Source organism: Cimex lectularius, unplaced genomic scaffold (assembly GCF_000648675.2).
Source record: "Cimex lectularius strain Harlan isolate CLEC.00 unplaced genomic scaffold, Clec_2.1 scaffold70, whole genome shotgun sequence".
NCBI classification, from domain to species: domain Eukaryota; kingdom Metazoa; phylum Arthropoda; class Insecta; order Hemiptera; family Cimicidae; genus Cimex; species Cimex lectularius.
In genome coordinates this window covers 922355-941470 of record NW_019392651.1, presented here as the reverse complement: position 1 = coordinate 941470, position 19116 = coordinate 922355, and the positions used below count along the sequence as shown (strand labels likewise).

The 19116-nt window shown below is 35.4% G+C and overlaps 1 protein-coding gene across 17 annotated transcripts in view; it reads left to right on the top strand.

The window, feature by feature from the left end:
* The window catches only part of LOC106667682 (CUGBP Elav-like family member 1), a 661474-nt gene that overhangs the window by 187239 nt on the left and 455119 nt on the right, over positions 1-19116 (top strand). For 14 of the 17 annotated variants that reach the window (XM_024230657.1, XM_024230648.1, XM_024230650.1 and 11 more), the window contains exon 2: positions 18547-18674. The exons of the other annotated variants lie outside the window; for them this stretch is intronic. In XM_024230657.1, the coding sequence (XP_024086425.1) occupies positions 18547-18674 (128 nt within the window). The remainder of the gene's footprint in view (positions 1-18546; positions 18675-19116) is intronic. 17 annotated transcript variants of the gene reach the window in all.

The window sequence follows — 19116 nt, the reverse complement described above, 5'->3', positions numbered from 1 at the left end:
TGTAGATCAGGAAACAATGCCGACGTTTATTGTATCCGACCAAATACCTCTAGGCTTTTCTTTATAAAAGGGATATCCATGTTCTCTCTGAAAACTTATTTCTACTATGTCTTATATTATTATAAAAACATACACATATATTTTAAAACACATGAAATAGTTGAGAACATCCTTCAACTATTTAAACCTTTCACACTTTCACATTCTGAGTATTTGGAATGGACTGTTCTATCAATTCTGGTATCCATTTTTTTTTCGGCCGGCTATCTGGGCCTGGGCTATTGCCGGCACCTCACATTTCTTCCACCTAATGTTTTAAAAATTCATATATTTTTATTTTTATTTATTTATATATATATATATATATTTTTTTTTTTTAAGTTAGCTTTTCTGTAGGAAGTCTGGCGATCTTTCTGATTGTCTTGTGGGACGTTATTTCTACATTGTTAGCCCTCTCACACGTGGTGAAACGGCTCTGAAACTATCTCATTCACTAACATTCAATCCTAGCCTAGCCTACAAGCGGGTTTCAGAGTACTCGATATTCCTCAAGTTCATGCTAATAGATACATCCATACATTATGTACAATAAAATTACAATTAATCTAAAATATTAACCTAGGTTGGTGGGTTTATGGGGTACTTGATATTCCACCATAGACCCACCCATGTGTACACTGCTATCGCACTAATAAATACATTCACTCAAACAGTTACCAATCATTCTGTATTTACAAATTAAAAAAATGCGGAGCCACTGGCGCATTTAATATTACAACAGTGCCTCCGCCCATTCACCCGAAAAGATATTATAGCCTATTACTAACCTAAATCTGTGGGTCTGTGGAGTACTCGATATCCTGCACAACCCACCCATACACACTCACTTTCGGGCCAATAAATACATTCATTCTACCCAAAACACACAAAGAGATATCTATCCTAGTTTGGTGGGTCTGTGGTGTACTCGATATTCCGACCACTACCCACCCATTCAATCACACATTCTCGCCAATAAACTCACTTCAGGAAGGGAAAACGAAACCACGTGTGGAGAAGCATTAAAGGCGACCATATGCATTTATTTGCTTCAGATATTCGATTACTTTCTTGCTCTTGTCATTGCTTTGATTCCTTATTAAATTTAAATAAAAATTGTTGGGTTTTTAACCGTGTAGGGAAATTCCGAGTGGTTATAAGAGTACACGGCGGCAAAAAAAAAATGGCAACGGTGGTATAATTATACAACAAAAACGTCTACTGAACCACAAAGAAAATACCTAATTGATTAATGGCAGTGTATTAATCACCCAGATGCCTTCAACCTGTCTTATCATTGCTGAAACATGTTCGGACGCATTCCTCAATGTCAAACTGGTATGATTGGCATGCACCGGCTGGGCAAAGAGGGAGTTTAAATCTGTAAACTTTCGTAATGAAAAACCAATCATGTAACTTAAATTATGTTAGTAACATTTACAATATTTGGTTTAATTTGGAACTTTTAACGTTAAAAACACAATTAATTAAGGTTTTTATTTGAGATAAAAAAGTCAATGGCACGAGCGGGATTCGAACCCCATGATCTTCGGCTAGATAGGCCGCTGAAAAATGGCAAAAAGGAGGGAAAATGCAAAAAAAGGTGGGGTTGAGATGGGAAGTTAGTGTCCAAGTGGATCGAGGTCACGATAGCTCAAGTGGTAGAGCAGCGGCGTATCTAGCCGAAGGTCGTGGGTTCGAATCCCTCTCGTGCCATTAACATTTTTTCATCTCAACTAAAATCCTTAATTAATTGTCTTATATTAATTGGTCAAGCACGAAATTGGTGAAGTTAAAAACACAATTAAAGTGAACTTAACAAAATAATTATAAACTAACACATTACGGTTTGGATGTCACTCACCCAGTTTGAAATAACAGCAAAATTATTTTGAATGATCATGTGATGGCAAATTTGATAATTGTGAAATAATTTCCATGCGGTTTAAAACATGATGAACCTTGTTTGGACGTTATCGATTGATCTGCGTATCAGCGCTCTGAAGGTCCGTCAGTTGCCTTACGACATTTCACCATCTTCAGTTTTGTGGAGTAATACAAAAATTATTATAAATTGTAATAAAGAAACAAATTGCCAACGATTTAACGAGATACGTATCTTCAAAATCAAAATGGCAATAAAGGAAGTACACCGTTTTAAAAATTATATGAGTATCATATTTTGATATGGTCGTAAATCAGGAGGCATTAAACCACATCGCTACAAGAGACGTTGGCCCCTATCCAGTTATACGCTTTTAAAAATAGCGGCAATAAAAACATCGAAAGGAAATTATAACGGCGAGCCGACTTTGGAGAAGTAAAGTGACTTATGCTGTATAACTGTCTACGTTTTAGTTTTTTATTCTTGAAAACATGGGTTAAAATTACTATTTTCTAGGTCACCCTGTTTACCATTAGTAAGTTTACAAATTTAGATAAAGCGAGAAGTTTTGAATATCCTAAACGAAAATACAAATAAAACAACTTTGGTTGTGATATTTATTGTAGTGTCCCAATTTTAATTATAGTTTTATATCGTTAACCTCATTGTAATAAAAAATATTAGGGTAGAAAGGTCACGAATAATAATATAGCATGCTAAATTTAAGGTTTGGAAGTTCATGCGCGCTTGTCGAATATATTTTTTACGACTCGTTCTAAAAAGCTTATTCTCAATATTTAAATAAAATATAAAGTTTGGTTATTGTGAAATTTGACTTTCTTGTTGTTGTAAACTTGCAACTATATATATTTCCATATTAAATTACATGTATTGGGCCAACTAAGAGTTGTTCTAACAACAACCTTTTCAATTTGATTCATAAGTAACTTTTAAAAGTTCGGACAATAATGTTCAATCCATATTTTTATGGAATAAATATACATTTTTATTTACATATTTTCTACCGATATTTAAAAAAAATATTATAGTGGAAAAAAAATTAAAAAAGAACACAATTTACCAAAAATCAATAAAAAATAAATGTACTATGTACATATTTAGGCTGCAATTTGATTATTTTAATGACTACCAACAATGCAGAGTTTCCTAGAGGAGAAATTGATTTAGTTATGAAAGATCAAAACACCTGGGCAGGGTTGAAGTACGCTTTCGTCGTCATGATAACTTTGGTAATACACTAATGTCAGTAACCTTAAGCAAACGAAAAAATTAAACAATTTATTTGCATAATTTTATTACGCTTGACTTTATGGAACAAATCAGGTCAATTTCAGACAAGTTATTAATCAAAGTAATAAAGATATCATGGAGGTATTCAGAAGTAATAAGCATTTTGCCTATAAAAGAGATGTTAATTGTTTTATTGATAATTTTATGTAGAATATATTAATCAACATATTGAATTGGTTCAGTATAACATTATTAATCAAACACCTTTTAAATTATCTCATAAAATATATATTTTCCATGTTTTGTAGTAAAATTTGAGTAATAATTGTTGATTTTATATAGGTTTAGTAGATTAAATAGTTTTTATATGGTCTATATTATGTCAATGAGTTCATTAAACCGAAAAAAGAAATGTCTTCAATAGTGTATTTTGAAGATCGGTATTTTACACGATCAAAAATTTAATTAATGATAATTTTTATGATGAACCCCGGCTAAAAGCTCGTATTATATTTTTGCATACCGGTACAAATACAAAATATATAAAAACATGTTCATAACGTAGACGGAGGGGATGAATTTCGCAACTGCTGGAATAGTGCCGTTGTCCTCGCTTCCTAAAATAGTCGAAGGAAAATCGGAGCAATTTTTCCTAGCGGGTCGACGAAGACTCAGTTTAAAAAATTACAGCTAAGCACATAATTATTACATAATATTTCAAAGTGGACACTGACGCATCGCCCATTCGGAAATAGTCAACGTCCAGGCAAACAACTATTTATAAAGCCAAATTCAGAAAAGCAGATGTCCCGTCCGATGGTGACCAGATTAAAAATAGGAAGGGTGAAGAAATCGGTTTCAATAGAAAATCGGTGTCCGTTTTCCACTGTAAACGCCGTAAAAACGCAAAAGCCCCGATATTCAAATCTAATCGTAGCTGGCGTGCCATGATGAAATCCACATTGCAGGATATTAACACGCGAGTGATATTTGAGCAAGTTACTAATAGAAGATAATTATTCGGAATACATAATGCACTCGCCTCACCATAGCCGAACCTTTCATTATGCCCCGCGTTATTTCCTTACATTGTACAATCTGCAATGAATTTACTCCATTACACAACATCAATAAAAGGACAAGGTAATACGAAAATTGCTCAGATTAGATTTTGGAGATGTGCACAAATTTAAAAATACGCTTGCAATTTTCACGTTAAAAAAAACAACTACATTTCATTATTATTACAGAAGGCTGCCGGAAGGACAAACGCTGCTTCCCATCATGTATGCCCAGCGGATTGAAAGCTGTTAGTTTCAAATTTTGTAAAAGAAGAATGGAATAATCGCTGGGCTCATAAAAACAGAAATAATCTTGCCAAACTGTGGCAAAAGAAGTCTGTCCCTGGCCCACGGAGAACGGGTCGAAAAAGGAAACACCAGTCTGACAAGACTACTTATAGGTCATACAGGAATAACGGTCGAGCACCTTTTCAATTGGCCTTTAATGTACGTAAACAATATTTTGGCATATCAACCGACCTGTGCGTAATCTTGGGGCACGGAAGCCCAGGTATCGGAACAGGGATCTGTGTGATACATATGTGGTTTCTGTGTATTTGTGTTGACTTTACGTTAATTTGTTGAAAAGCATTTATTAGCGTGAAAGGAAAGTATTGTATATTATGCAGGGTGGGCGACTGATACCCGAGGCGTTAAAAGCCTAGGTAGGCCCGTACCCCATCCCTAAAAGGTCCGGGACTTGGTCGGCTCACGAGTCCTGCATAAACCTCTTGGACCTTACCTTCGGGAGTGATTTGTCAATGTCCTCTCCTTCAAAAGTTTCAAATCTATCCCCGGCATACCTATCACATTCTGCGAGGTAGTGTCGAGCCGTTTCTTCTTTTATTTCACAGAAGAGGCAAAAGGGATCTGTTTGCTGCAGATCGGGTAGGATACCCATTATGAAGAGGTGTCTTCTCAAGGGGCAATTGTCCGCTAGGATACCTATCAGCCTCCTAATTCCCCTCCTTGAGTTAGAAAATAACCATTTCTCTTCTTTTGGTTTGATTTCCTTCAGAAACTCCTTCGATTGCCTATGTCCGGGGGACAGATTCCATTCTTTCAGGAATTGTTTCATGCCCCAGCAATTAATACTCTCTTTCGCTGTGCTTATAGAGTGGGGTAATACCGGTTGTGGCCCGACGAACGCGGTATTTGAGCCTTGTTTGGTCAGGCTGTCCGCCTCTTCATTGCCATAGTGCCCTTTATGAGCTGGTATCCATATGAAGGTTACGCTATTCTCGTACATGGTAGTAATCCTATTAATAAGTTCAACGGTTTCCTCTACCAGCCTACATGTTGATAACTCTTTCTGTAGTGACTTAAGACTGACCTACTGTCGGAAAAAATTCTAATATCTTTTCCCTCAATCTTGTTCTCCATGTGGCCCGACAAACGCAGTATTTGATCCTTCTTTGGCCAGGCTGTCCGCCTCTTCATTACCATAGTGCCCCTTATGAGCAGGTATCCATATGAGGGTTACCCTATTCTCGTCCCTAGTAGTTATCCTATTGAGCAGGTATCCATATGAGGGTTACCCTATTCTCGTCCCTAGTAGTTATCCTATTGATAAGTTCAACGGTGACTGGCCTGACTGTCGGAAGAAATTCTAATATCTTTTCCCTTAGTATTATTATCCATGAGTGTTCTGCAGCAAACATTGATGGCCCAGACCTCCGCCTGAAAGACTGAGGTGTTATTACCAAGAGGGGAGGAGATGCTGATTCCTAATTTGGGTATATGTATTCCAGCACCGCTTCCCTTGTCCTTAATGAGTGAGCCATCGGTGAAGCCGTCTGGGCTACGATGGTCATCATCCGCACTGTAGTTGTAATCACAGGGAGTAACTACCTGAAAGTGCTTTTTCCCTAAAGGTATTTTTACCTTTTTATCGCTAATGCTTAGTAGTTGGTTATTGACCTTACTCAAAAGGAAAGTATTGCTTAACCCCCCTCGAGAAATGTCGAATACTCTGGGGGAATGAATGTGACCAGACTTCTATGCTTGTGGAGATGTACAATACATATATAATGTTTTGTACTTTGTAATTGACAACCTGTTGACAACGGGTTGTAGAAAATTAAAAATAATAACAAATATAAATCAACATTTTCGTAATACAGGAAAAGTTCTACAAATTTAATTTTCCTATTAAAGGCAGCGTAAACACATACATCATAACATAGATGTCAGCACTAAACTCAAATTCAGTTCATAGACGATACGATATGTAAAAACAAACAACAAGTATATCACTGGAGATATAATTTAGGAAAACAGATTTTTTTTTCAAATGAACTTACTATTTATTACAGCCCTTTTACTATTTATCGAGTACGCTGGGAATGTGACGAGACATCGATGTTTGTGGTGATGTGTATTTGCAATGTTTGTTTTGTTTCTATTCTACATTTAACAACGAGAGGCAAGCATTTGAGAAGATATTAACGTAGTACATGCAAAAGGAGGGAGTCAGTAACCAGATCAAGACGTAAAATTTAAAACAAAATACGCATCTGAGGCCAGAAAAAGAATGAAAACACGCACTTCTTGCGCTGACCTCAGCTGTTTGTTGACCCATAAACCGCCAACTTTATGTATTACAACCGCCTAATTAATAGTTATTTACTTTCTTTTTAAACTGTATTAGAAATACTTGAGAAATTATTTGAGAGCATGTTACAGGCAAGAAAACATTTTAAGTTTACCAGTCTATTTTCAAAGGTAGCTTTTTAAACATTACATGCAACCGGTGTGTATATTAAACATGTTAAATATAGAATTGAACTATTAAGATAGTACGATCTTAATTATACGAATATACGTGAAATACCTTCTAAAATTTTTATCTTCTAAATGGGCTTACATTTTAAGGAAACGTATTCAGGTATCATTTAATTAATAATAATAATTACTTTTTTAATCTTTAGAATAGTAAAAACGCTGAGTCGCTTGATTATCTGTTTTAAAATGCTTCGTTATAAATCGTTTGAAAATATTTAATTTTTTGTGATTTCACATTTCTCATCCTAAGTACCCTCGGGTCTTGGCCCACCCTGCATAATATATATGCATTTTTATTTTTATTCTTTTATAATCACTTCCTTTTAGGAACGAAATAAACCAAAACCTAGACTTCAAAGTGTTTACGAAATAGCAATTCAGTAAATCGACTCTAGACTGATCTAGTGGGGAGAGGCTTTTTCTACTTCTCGACTTTTATAAACTTAACACTTTTACCAGTTTATGTGATTCCCGATAATATATCCATATAAATATATCCTCGTTATTACCTGCTAATTACGATAAAATTAAAACTGACTTCAATTAATTAAGGTTTTATTTGGTATAAAAAATCAGTGTCACTAGCGGGATTCGAACCCATGACGTTCGGCTTGATACGTCGCTACTCTACCACTTGAGCTATCGTGACTTTGATCCACTCGGGCACTATTCTCATCTCAACCCCACCTTTTGAATTGTGGGTTCGAATCCCGATCGTGACACTGACTTTTTTATCCCAACTAAAAACCTTAATTGCTTGATATTAATTGGTCAAGCGGACCACGAAAAATAGGGAATTAAAATTGACGATTAACTAGTGATGAGTACATAACTGTACATAAAGACAAAATATACTTAAATCTAATGATAATTAATTGATTAGTCTACTTTTTAAATTTATACCTAAGTAAACTGTAATAAATATATGATATGTTAAATATAAAAATTTAAAGCCATAATTAATTGTAACTTAACCATAATAAACATTTGGATATATAAAGCGTCTAAACTAACTTAGTATAATGAGATTCAATATATTCCAAATTACAAATATATAACTTTGGTCCTCAGTATTGTTTTAAATACCTTCCATTTAATTATAAGAATGTTATAAAAAATTTCTTTACCGTGCAAAATTTATATGTCTTATTGCACGCAAAACAAATTTTTTTTTAATACCGTATAACAACAGGCTGCCTATCAAAACCTTTTTAAGATGAATGCAAAAAGTCTTCAATTTTGCTGGCTTGAAGCAATATTTCATAGATTATGGCAAAAATAGGGTTTGCTTACTTTCAAAAGGCACTTAATACATCTCAAATAATCAAATCTCACTAGTGATATAAGTTAGTATAATTCTTACATTATTGTTATGTTCTTATATGGGTACAAATGTCTTTATCGAATGCGAAAGCTCATTATTATTAAGGGAAAAATTAAACTACTCGTGTTCACATTATAATTGTCACTAAAAATGCGTTGATAAAAAATAACGAGAATAGCACAACTCGCTCATCCCGTCTCACTTAGCAAGCCTGTGGTAGTTGACGTGATTTAAATACAGTGACACACCATTTTATTACTGCCTGCTGTTCTTCTCACTTCTTTGGCGTTCAGCCATCGAGATTTTCCCTCGAGAAATTATCCTTTCCGGAGCAACGACATTCGGCAAGCGTACAAACCAGGAAATTTTCTCTTACGATCCATTTGCCAAATCTCTAGTTTGACGGGTAGATAATTTGACACGATTCTGCAATTAACCAAACAAGCTATGTGTAAAATTTTAAAAAGCGTCGCTATTGTTGATTTTCAACGTTGTGAAAACTTTTGTAGTTCGTTAGTAAAGGGGTGGAATATTCTTTACATTCAGCTTAAAACAAGTTAATTGAATCTTCAAACGGCCCTTTATGACAAATCGGCGTTATTTACCAGTGGTACCACTTGGCCTGGAACAAAAGGGGTCTCCCATGAACGAGATATGAATGGTTAAACGGGTATGGCAAGAAACTTGTAATGTAAGTAATACCATGTAATATCTGGCCGAGGGGGAAGTTTTTAGGCCGTTTCTCGTGAAATTATGTATGTAGGGGCTAGCCCTTCTAATGGATTGATCAAGGGTCTACGAGCCAAAAACATTAATAGCTCCGTTATTAATTCCTCGGGCTCCATTAGAGAAATGTCCCGGCTAGGAGGAAGGAGTACAATCTATGTAATGGGAACTGAGCTCTGCCGACCTCTTGTTATAAATTTATGCAGATCCGAACAGGGTTGGCAACAGGTTTGGAAAAATGGGGAGGGCCATATATATATAAAGGGCCAAAACGTTTACCAGATGCGACAAACCCCAGCACTCCATTGGACCCTTACCATTTTTCAATTTCTGCGGTGGTTTGTTTTTTCTTTTTATTCTTTGCAGATATATAAAGTGACACTGTTAAACTGCTAAGAAGAATTGTAAAATTAGATTAAATAAAAATTACAGAGGAATTGTATTTATACTATAAAAGTTCAATTCGAACTTGCCAATGTCTGTCGTTATGAAACGGTTTATCAAAACATCAAAAGTTTGATCTCTAGGGCATGTATTAATCAATTTTGTTCAATTACGGTCAAAATATATTATTTTTTACCTAAATATATTTATAAATTGGTTAAATAATTTTTTAAATTATAGGTTACATTACATTATTAAGATACTTTTTACTATGCTTTAGTATGTACATTTAAAACTGTTATTTTTTAATTTTCTTTTTGTTCACTATTTTTAACCTATAATTGTTTTTCATTTTTTATTTTTATTTCTATTTATTTATTTATTTTAGTTGGGGGGGGGGGTCGTTCGTGGCCGCAATGATATGAGCGTTCATACAGCTAATCATAATAAGGATCCTGGTTCAGATTCAGGTATTCGAACCAAACACACTTACAAAAAGGATGTTTTTGCAAAACATACCGGGATCCTGGGCTTAAACACTGGCTTATCCCCCCCCCGGCTATGTTTGAGAGGAGGACAAAGTAGGATTGGATCCCCTTCGCCCCAATCTTGTACGGCGGCCTGCAACGAGGGAAATATGCCCAAGCCTCTGGCACTTGTAGCATCGTAAAGGCACTGGAACATAAGGGCGGACCTTTAATCGGTAAAATGCCGCTTTAATCTCATCGGGCCATTTAGGGATGTCGAACGAGATGACTAGATTCACCGAAGAAATGAATTACCCAGTCCGGCGATGTTCATCTTCCTTACTTCCATCACAGCCTAGCTCGCGAGGCCTTCCTTAATTGTCTCAACTCTACTCTTCAAGAGGTCCAGGCATGTCACAAAACCACGCCAGGTATTTAACCTCTGATATAGTGTCACCGAGTCATCGTGACAAGCATCGAGAGGCTTGTAATTACCTCGATGTCTTTTTTACTCCCCAGTATGTAGAATTAACTTTCCTTCCTTGTTTTTGGTAACGTTGGTCGGCCTCCACAATATCGGTATCTCGTTGCTCTATGAAAGGACACGTATATGAGAAATTCCACTACCTCCGCGCAACGACATAATATCATGTTACGTAGGTTAGGACAAATTTCCTCTTTTGGTTTTTATTTTAGCTGCGTTTTCTCTTTTCTGATGCTTTTTCTTCTTGTCTTCTCCCTTCCTTCTTTTCTGGGCCGGCGATACTGGAGATTTACGTTGGGATGTACGGTTCCAACGTCACCATGTTCTCACGTTTGTGTAAGGACGCGTCCGCTCTCTTCCTCTTTGAGGAGCTGAACTTCCACTCGTTATTTCCAGTTATGTTGCCTTGTCGTGATTCGATGTTCCTTTCTCCAACATCCGCGCCACCTTCTACACATCTATTGGGGGGGCTGCGGACTTATTGAACTCCTGGCAGCCTCCACCACGGTCTCCGCCGTCATTTGGCGTTCCGGATGTTTGGCCTCTATTAAGGGATTTGTAACATAGTTGATTCTGCTTCGGGGAGTGTTAATCCTAGCCAGTAGGTGGGGCTGCCACCCACTACTCGCGTCACACAATTGCTTCTGGCCTGAGGATCTTGTCCAGGTTGAGAGAGTGGGAAAAGAGTGAAAATGTTTTGTGTGATGTGTATGTTTGCCCCGGTCTGCCGGGGCACGCTAGGCTTAGGAAAACGAGACCGCGACGCATCAGCAGGAAGAGTGAACCATCCGGGACTGAGCACAATGAAACATAGTTTTGAGTTTAATCTTGGGGGATGAGCTCGAGTGTACTGCTAACCAAACCCCTCAACTTCCCTAGAGCCATTAGGCCGGCAGACTACTGCAGCCCGGTCTGAGTGCGCCAGCCCCAACATATGCCACGGGAAGTTCTCCTAGGGGCGGTAACCCTAGGTATTTAAAATGATAGTGTGCTTGAGTCAGTGTATGTGTATGTGTGTTATGTTTGTGGACGCAGTTTACCCTCATGCCAAGGAGCGTATTTTTAATATTAAAAAATGTCTAATATCATTAATTTAATTTCTTTTATGTTATAACAATAAACCTGCATTATTTTTCAAACAACCCAATATTTCATGAATTTACGCGTTACAGTTGAAAGTTAGAGTTTACGTACTTCAATTTTTGACGGATAATTTGTTATCCGAATAGTACTACGTCTTTTACTATTGATGGAGTGTGAATTATTGTAATGAAGAAACTACTTATTTTATATTATTGTTATTTTAAATAAAACCTATTATATTATGATTGATATTGAGATGGTATTTTCAAATCATATATTTTTTCTATGATGGATAAACAGGATAAATAACTTTATTAGTATGAAGTAATATCAAACATTAACGAGATAATGCTTACCAGATAAAACAATATTTTATACATTTTTTGAAATTGAAATCTTTGAATTGTTTTTTTAGAGTCAGCTTAATATGTTAATTATACATTTCCAGCTCAGTACAGCTGGCTGATTCGTCTATGAATTTTCTTCACCGTTCCACCTCGCGATTCAGGCTTTCAGAATTTTTAGATTCTCAAGTTTCTCAAAGGCGTCTGGTGTCCCAGGGGGGATGGAAAGTGCCGACTACTGAGTTTACAGTTTCTCAAATATCCCGTTTCAAGGACAACCGGCGATAACTCGTTTATCTCTGCAGTGAAAATTAAACAGTTTACACCTGCAGGTCGAATTTTGCTTCGACTGGTGAAGTATTATTCAATTTGTCAACTTCGGGGGGGGGGGGGGAAACGACCGTATTGGAATTATGAAAATCACGATCAACGAAACATTCAGAAGAAAGTGTTACGTGTTATTTTAACAGATTTTATGTAGGCTTTTCAAGAACAATATATGATTAGAACTGACAATGAATGGAGTGAATGTGTGTGCAATCTTTTAAAAAGGTAGTTCCTACTCACGGTTAGTTGTTTTCAACGATCCGGATTTCCAACTGGAACAACCACGTCTCTCGTCATGAATTGTAAAAGATGACTTTTGCAATTCATGTCTGGTGGTTGTAAATTCCTTCAACCTGATGATGAGCTATAAGCTTGAAATTCGACTCGTGGAAAACAACTAACTGTGAGTAGGAACTATTAATTAATTAACTTTAACTTATTCAAAGATATATTGTTCTTGAAAAGCCTACATCAAATCAGTTAAAATAACACGTAACAGTTTTCTCAAAATAATCCAAAACAAGAAAAGTATTATTTGATTGGATAAACGTTATTTTAAAAAAACGTTATAATTCAGAGGTTGTCACAGTTATTATACAATTCGCACCACTCACTTGTTAAATCTAAACCATTTATGGAAGTCAGTTTTCTGGAACGACAGTCCATCTGTCATTTTTATTTAACAAAAGAAAACCAAAACCTTATTGGTTGAAATAATGATCTTTATTAAATATTTGTTATACTTGCAAAATATGTGAAAACATTACACAAATTTCAACATTCGTAGGCCATAAAAACTCTGTTTAAAGTGTTAGACGTTTCAACAACTTGTCTTCTCACAAATAGTCTTGATCACAGTATGGTCTGGACGAAAAAGCAAATTGAAATTATTGTTCTAATATATTCTAGAAAAATCCCAGTAAGTGGCAATAATAAAAGAAAATGCCTAACTATAATTGTAAAGGGATGGTGAATTATTGAAAGAATAATTACATTATTAACGGCCGCAACGGTTTAGGCTTGAGACGGCGCTCATCACTGTAAGGTGAAGGTCCCGGGTTCGAATCCAGCGGCCCTGCATTCGATCCCGACATATTTACAATGGGCTTTTTTTCAGAAACACCGGCACCCCGAGGTTTTAAATGACCTCTTCTATAGCGAACCCTTGCAAAAAAATTAAATAACATAAACAAACACCCGATACAAACAGAGAATCAGGTTACATTCACTTCCCCATGGTACTCGATTATTCCTCGGGATGAGGTTGAACCCACTCCATTCTAGCTACCCGGAGAACTCCATATCCCTCGGGATGATGTTGAACCCGCTCTTAATAACTTACTTTTATTACACTCACCTCACGGTACTTCTCATTCAATAGGAAGGGATTGAATACACTTCGTTCTCACTAGGTTGCATACAGGTTCAACCATTCCTGGAAATCCTACGTGTAGTTTGATGCGATCATAGACTGTTCAATCCGAATGAGATTTTTGTGAGATTCCACTGTGGGGTGATTAGCGTTGTGTGTTACACGCTATATTGTCATTGTATCAATTGTCACATTTACTCGTTGTGAATAGATGTCGCAGTTGTAAAATTTTTAATAAATAAGAAATATATAATTTACAGATATTTACAGTTATTACACAAATCGGATCAAGTTAGACAAACCGGTGAACAATTTCCAAAGCCGGGTTTAAAGGGTTCTTTCCGCTGTACAATTCTTGTTCGGGTCTCTTCAAGCGTATTTCGAAGGCTTTTGATGGTTGTACACGTGCTTATTCAACTTTCCCTAAATATAAAGCATGTCGGAAGAGATCTTAAAACCACCTGTTTCTGCTAGTGAACTTTTCTAATCCTCTTTTTGTACGCAGTCATTGAAAAATAAACAATTTGAAAATATTTTATCTTTACATCATATTATTGCAATTATAAAGTTATGAAGTAACATATATTTGTCACTGATGGTAATATTCCGTTATTTATTTAATTATTTATTAAAAATCAGAGATATGACCTAAAATGTAGTTTTACGATTGAAGTCTAATATTAATTTCGAAGTCACGAAATGCTTCGAACAGCGCCGTATTAAGCAGCAGGGCGTGTGTACGAATCCCGCTCGTGACGCTGACTTTTTCATTTCAAACAATACCTTTCAAAAAGATTAATTAATTGAAAGAAGTTATATAAATTGTTTGTGTTGAACTAAACGCCAATTGATGTAACTATAGATATTGACATGTTCAATGCTATTTCTAGTGTGAAAGTGTGTCTGTAATTAAAATTGACATATAAACTATTTAGCTTAAATTAACAGTTGATATTCACTGCGCAATATACTCAAAGAAAACAACTGAACACTCATATTCTGCGGTTTACATTGAAACGTGTATTTTGTATTATAACTAAGTTAAACATTCATACATAAAAACAACAAAATGCGTCCCTTTTTTGTCTTTGTTGTATAAATGTAAAATTGTGACATAAGCACTTTTATTTTTTTACAACAATTAAAAACACTTAAATAAAAGCACTCCTAAGCGTAATTGAATTACAATAAAAATATTCGAATTAAATATGTGAACATTTGCTGCTATTTTAGATCTTGTTAACTTACCTGCAAAAGAGTTACAATTATAAACAATTCAAATAAAATATTAAAACCTTGTGTTTAATTCTTCAAAATTACTAATTGTCATTATATATACATATTAATTATAAATAGATGTAACAACTTTAGAATGGATTAATATTTTTATTGCAGTACTACCTATAACTGTTTGCGCTTATGCGTAGACGTCAAGTTGTACTTATGTTGCTATGAACAGTCATAATAATGATGATTTTCTCGATCCTTTCATATTCTTTGTAATTTCTGCAGATATAAGAGATTATCATATCATAAAAATTCTATTGAAAGAAAAGCAGCACGGTTTAAAACAACTATGTAGGTGAAAATATGAGATAGAATTTTTAAAAGTTCTGTCAAGTTTCTGCCTAAATTCCATATTTTCAAAATGCATCACGAAATGCTGCGTTACACGAAATCAAAGTGGTCCAGTTATGTGATACATAAGCTGAGCGTTTACCGTATTGCAAAGTGAGAGTACTAATTACTCAATAGTTTACTAATTAATTTTTTTTATTTGCTAGGTACGGTGGTAGTTAGTATTGAACTGTGCCACGATTCAGCTGGAAGTTAAATGGTTAATTAATTAAATTCAATAGTTTTCGTGGTCCGCTTGATCAATTAATATATTTCAATTAATTAATGTTTTTAACTGTGATAAAAACGTCAGTGTCACGAGCGGGATTTGAACCCACGATATTCGGCTAGATACGCCGTTGCTCTACCACTTGAACTGTCGTGACCTGAGGTATAAATGAGGTCACGATAGCTCAAGTGGTGACACTTACTTTTTTATCTCAACTAAAAACCTTAATTAATTGGAATTGTTAATTAATCTTTTTTCACGCTATTTTTTGTGGGGGAGGAGGGTTTTGAAAACTTTGTAAGTATAGTCAAATAATAGACAACACCTCCTATTTACTTTTTCCCGGTTTTTTATAAGGCACTACTTAAACCGATTTGGACATACGAATAACAACTGTAGGGCACCGCGCTAAACCTTCCAACATCCGAGGAATATTGTCCTTCCAATCAAACATCCCAAGTAATCAGAAATATTATCAACTCTCCCTACTAAGTTTCCAACACTACCCTTCACAAAGGCGTTCCAATACCCTTCGTTAAAACTCTAACCCCCGAACAAGTTAGGGGAACATCCCCGAACACCACATTAGCTAGCAACAGCTCGAAAATGAATAGAGATATTTGTAATTTATTATTTTTCTATTTTATTTAAATTAACCGATACATTCCTTTTAGTTGGATAAATCTAGAAATGTAAATAATAAAATAGAAAATATAATCCAAAAATAAACAAACATCCTCATTTTTAATAATGGATTTAGTTAAGAATAGTACGGAAGGTTACTTATTTTGTAAACAAACATCTTTTCTCGTATTTTCTCAATTTTAGACCAGTTGTACTCTCTTTAATCATAGAAAGACATCATCTTGTACCGGAAGCTCCCAGTATTATTGTGAGAATGAATCATCTAGGTGAGGCAAGTAGATATCGCAGAGGCCGTTGGCATTTCTCAGAGCGACGTCTCCCCGTCTGATTCCGAGAGACTGGAAGTGCCAATAGGAGGCCTGGTAGTGGATCTCAGCGCATTACGACGCTAAAAGATGGCAGAAATATTGTCATTGCTGGAAGACGGGACCCTTTCCATCCAAGATCCTAATAAAGTAAAAGATGTTTTGGCAAGGTCTTTTATTCGTAACCGTTTGTTGGAAGTTGGCCTCACTGGCCACTTTGAGACGAACTGCAGCAACAGCTCGCCACCAGTAGAACAGGATGTAGTGAATGCCTAGAAGAGAACGCCAATTGGAATGCTGTTGTGTTTACTGATGAGTCGCGTTTCTGTCTGTTTAGTGATAGCAGGTTCCGAGAACAGGAGATGTGTACAAGGCCCCAGTTCGTGCTCGTTTCAGTACAGTTTCGAGGAGGCGGTGTTATGGACTAGACTGATATTTACAGTAGAGGACGAACGACTCCATATTGTTGAAGGCAACCTCACCGCAGTTCGTTATGTCCAAGAAATTATCGAGGAATACATTCCTCAAACCAGGGATTGCATTGGCATTGATTTCGATTTCTGGATGACAATCAGATCTCATAGAGGCAGAGTTGTTCATCACTGTCTAGAATGCCTTGGAATTTCCCATCTGCCCATTCCCTATTGTTTCCCAACTTCAATCCCATTGGGCACATGTGGGATGCGTTGCAGAGCAGAGAAGGCTTTTCGATTACCCTCCCCTAGTTGACCTGCAACAACAGAGCGCAGTGTTGCAACGTCTATGGAGTGAAATTCCTTATGAATATCGTGACAACCCTACTAACAATATGCCTAACAGGTGCACAGAGTTTTTAGTTAACAGGACCATAAGGTCCATAAGGACCATAAGGTGTATAAACACGGTATTAATTGTTTAAAAAAATTGTGTCAAATAAACAGAATTATGGAATTTAAACCTTTTATTTTGTTATTTTTCAAAATTCCTTAACTAAATTTTCTTTCAGTAAAAACCATTACAATTTCTAATAAATTTTAATGCAACTTATAATAAAGATAAAAAATGTTAGGAAAAGTAAATACTACAAAATCGGCAATATCCCTATTCATTTTTGAGCAGTTTATTTCCAAAATTACCCATCCCTACAAACCAGTATGCTCCCCTCAGGATAAATTCAAATGGTAAATAATACTGTCTCTCATTACATAATCTATATAATTGTTACGGATGGTTATAAAGAAATATTTTAAAAAACTTTACCTCCGATTTAGGATGAAGTGTCATTTTTCTACATTGGTTGCAATTTTCTGCATAATGCCATTTTTAAAATATTAGGGGGTCAGAAATTCAAAGTTATGCTGCATTTTTGTTACATGTTGTGTACAATTTTGCCAAACTCATTAGGTATCCAGTATTAGTTACAGAATACCCATAATATACAGCGTACGGAAATTATAATTTCAATTTTGGCATTGAAATTAAAATGAATAGACAAATCGATTTGGCTAAGAATTGTGCGATTTTTAAATGTGTTTGTTATTTGAAGCTTTAATTAATTAGATCACTAAATAAACAAATTTGTATTTTTTATTTTTTTAGTGAATTTATCGATACTCCTTTGTTGTTTTTAAAAGAACAAACCTCTTATAAATTATATATTAATTATAAGCACAACGTCCAATCAATTTTAAATCACAATTCTACAGTCGAGGACAAAGGATTGAGATTTCTGAACTTTTTAATACCCAGACCTCAACGAAAGTTGTTCATTTTCTAATATCTATATCTGAAATGAATTTTGTTATTTAGTTGAAAATGTCAAAACTATCGAGAATCTTGATAAAAAAAGAAAAATTTCCGTCGAGTTTATAAACCCCTGTCAGGTTAGCTACATTTCTGTTATCGCATAATTCACTGGATATATTTGGAAAAAAAAACTTTAGATTTATAGCTGTATAAATTATTCGATTCAAAACGAGATGACCTGGTATTAAGAGGGTGAATTAAAAACTGATACTCTTTTATCAGAAGGCTCAACCCTCTAACATTATCAATATGTGTATGTTTATCCTGTGATTTGTGTATCCTCTTTAACTAACCCTTTCCATTGCATGCTCTCTCTCTCTCTCTCTCTCTCTCTCTCTCTCTCTCTCTCTCTCTCTCTCTCTCTCTCTCTCTCTCTCTTTCATACTATCTCTCATAACACTGATAGCATGATACCAATAAAGTCCGGGTTGCAGGAGATCTCCCTTCTCACGGCAGAAGAACACTTTTACAGCGAGGACGGACGAGGCTGTTCAGACCAGCGCTGCACGGCTGACATTCACTCCGTTTTATCAAAGATCATTAAGAAATGCTCTGGCGACAGGTTAGTCCCCATCCCTTATTTCGTTCTGCTTCTCTTTTCTTCCTTCCTTGTGTTTTCGTCAGTTTTTCCCTATTTTTGTTTGTTTATGTTGTTCAAGAGCCTTATTTTGTCATATCTTCTATTATTTTACTTTGTTAAAGGTTGTTTACTAACATCCTTTATATGGAAATAAAATGTAACCTTTTATCTATTTATTATATTAATTTAAACATTATTATTAATGTTTTTTAAACCTTATTTATAGCTATTTTTACATTACTAGCATGTCTGCATGAATTAGGTAATCTGATTTTTTAATAATCTAATTAGCAGTAATGTTTATAAAATGTTTTGTTAGTATGAAAGTGTACATTTATAAGTTTTTTTACAGCAAAATGTATATTTTACTGTAAAATGGTGGTTCAGAAAGACGAGTATTTTTTCTTACTACACTAATTTCCAT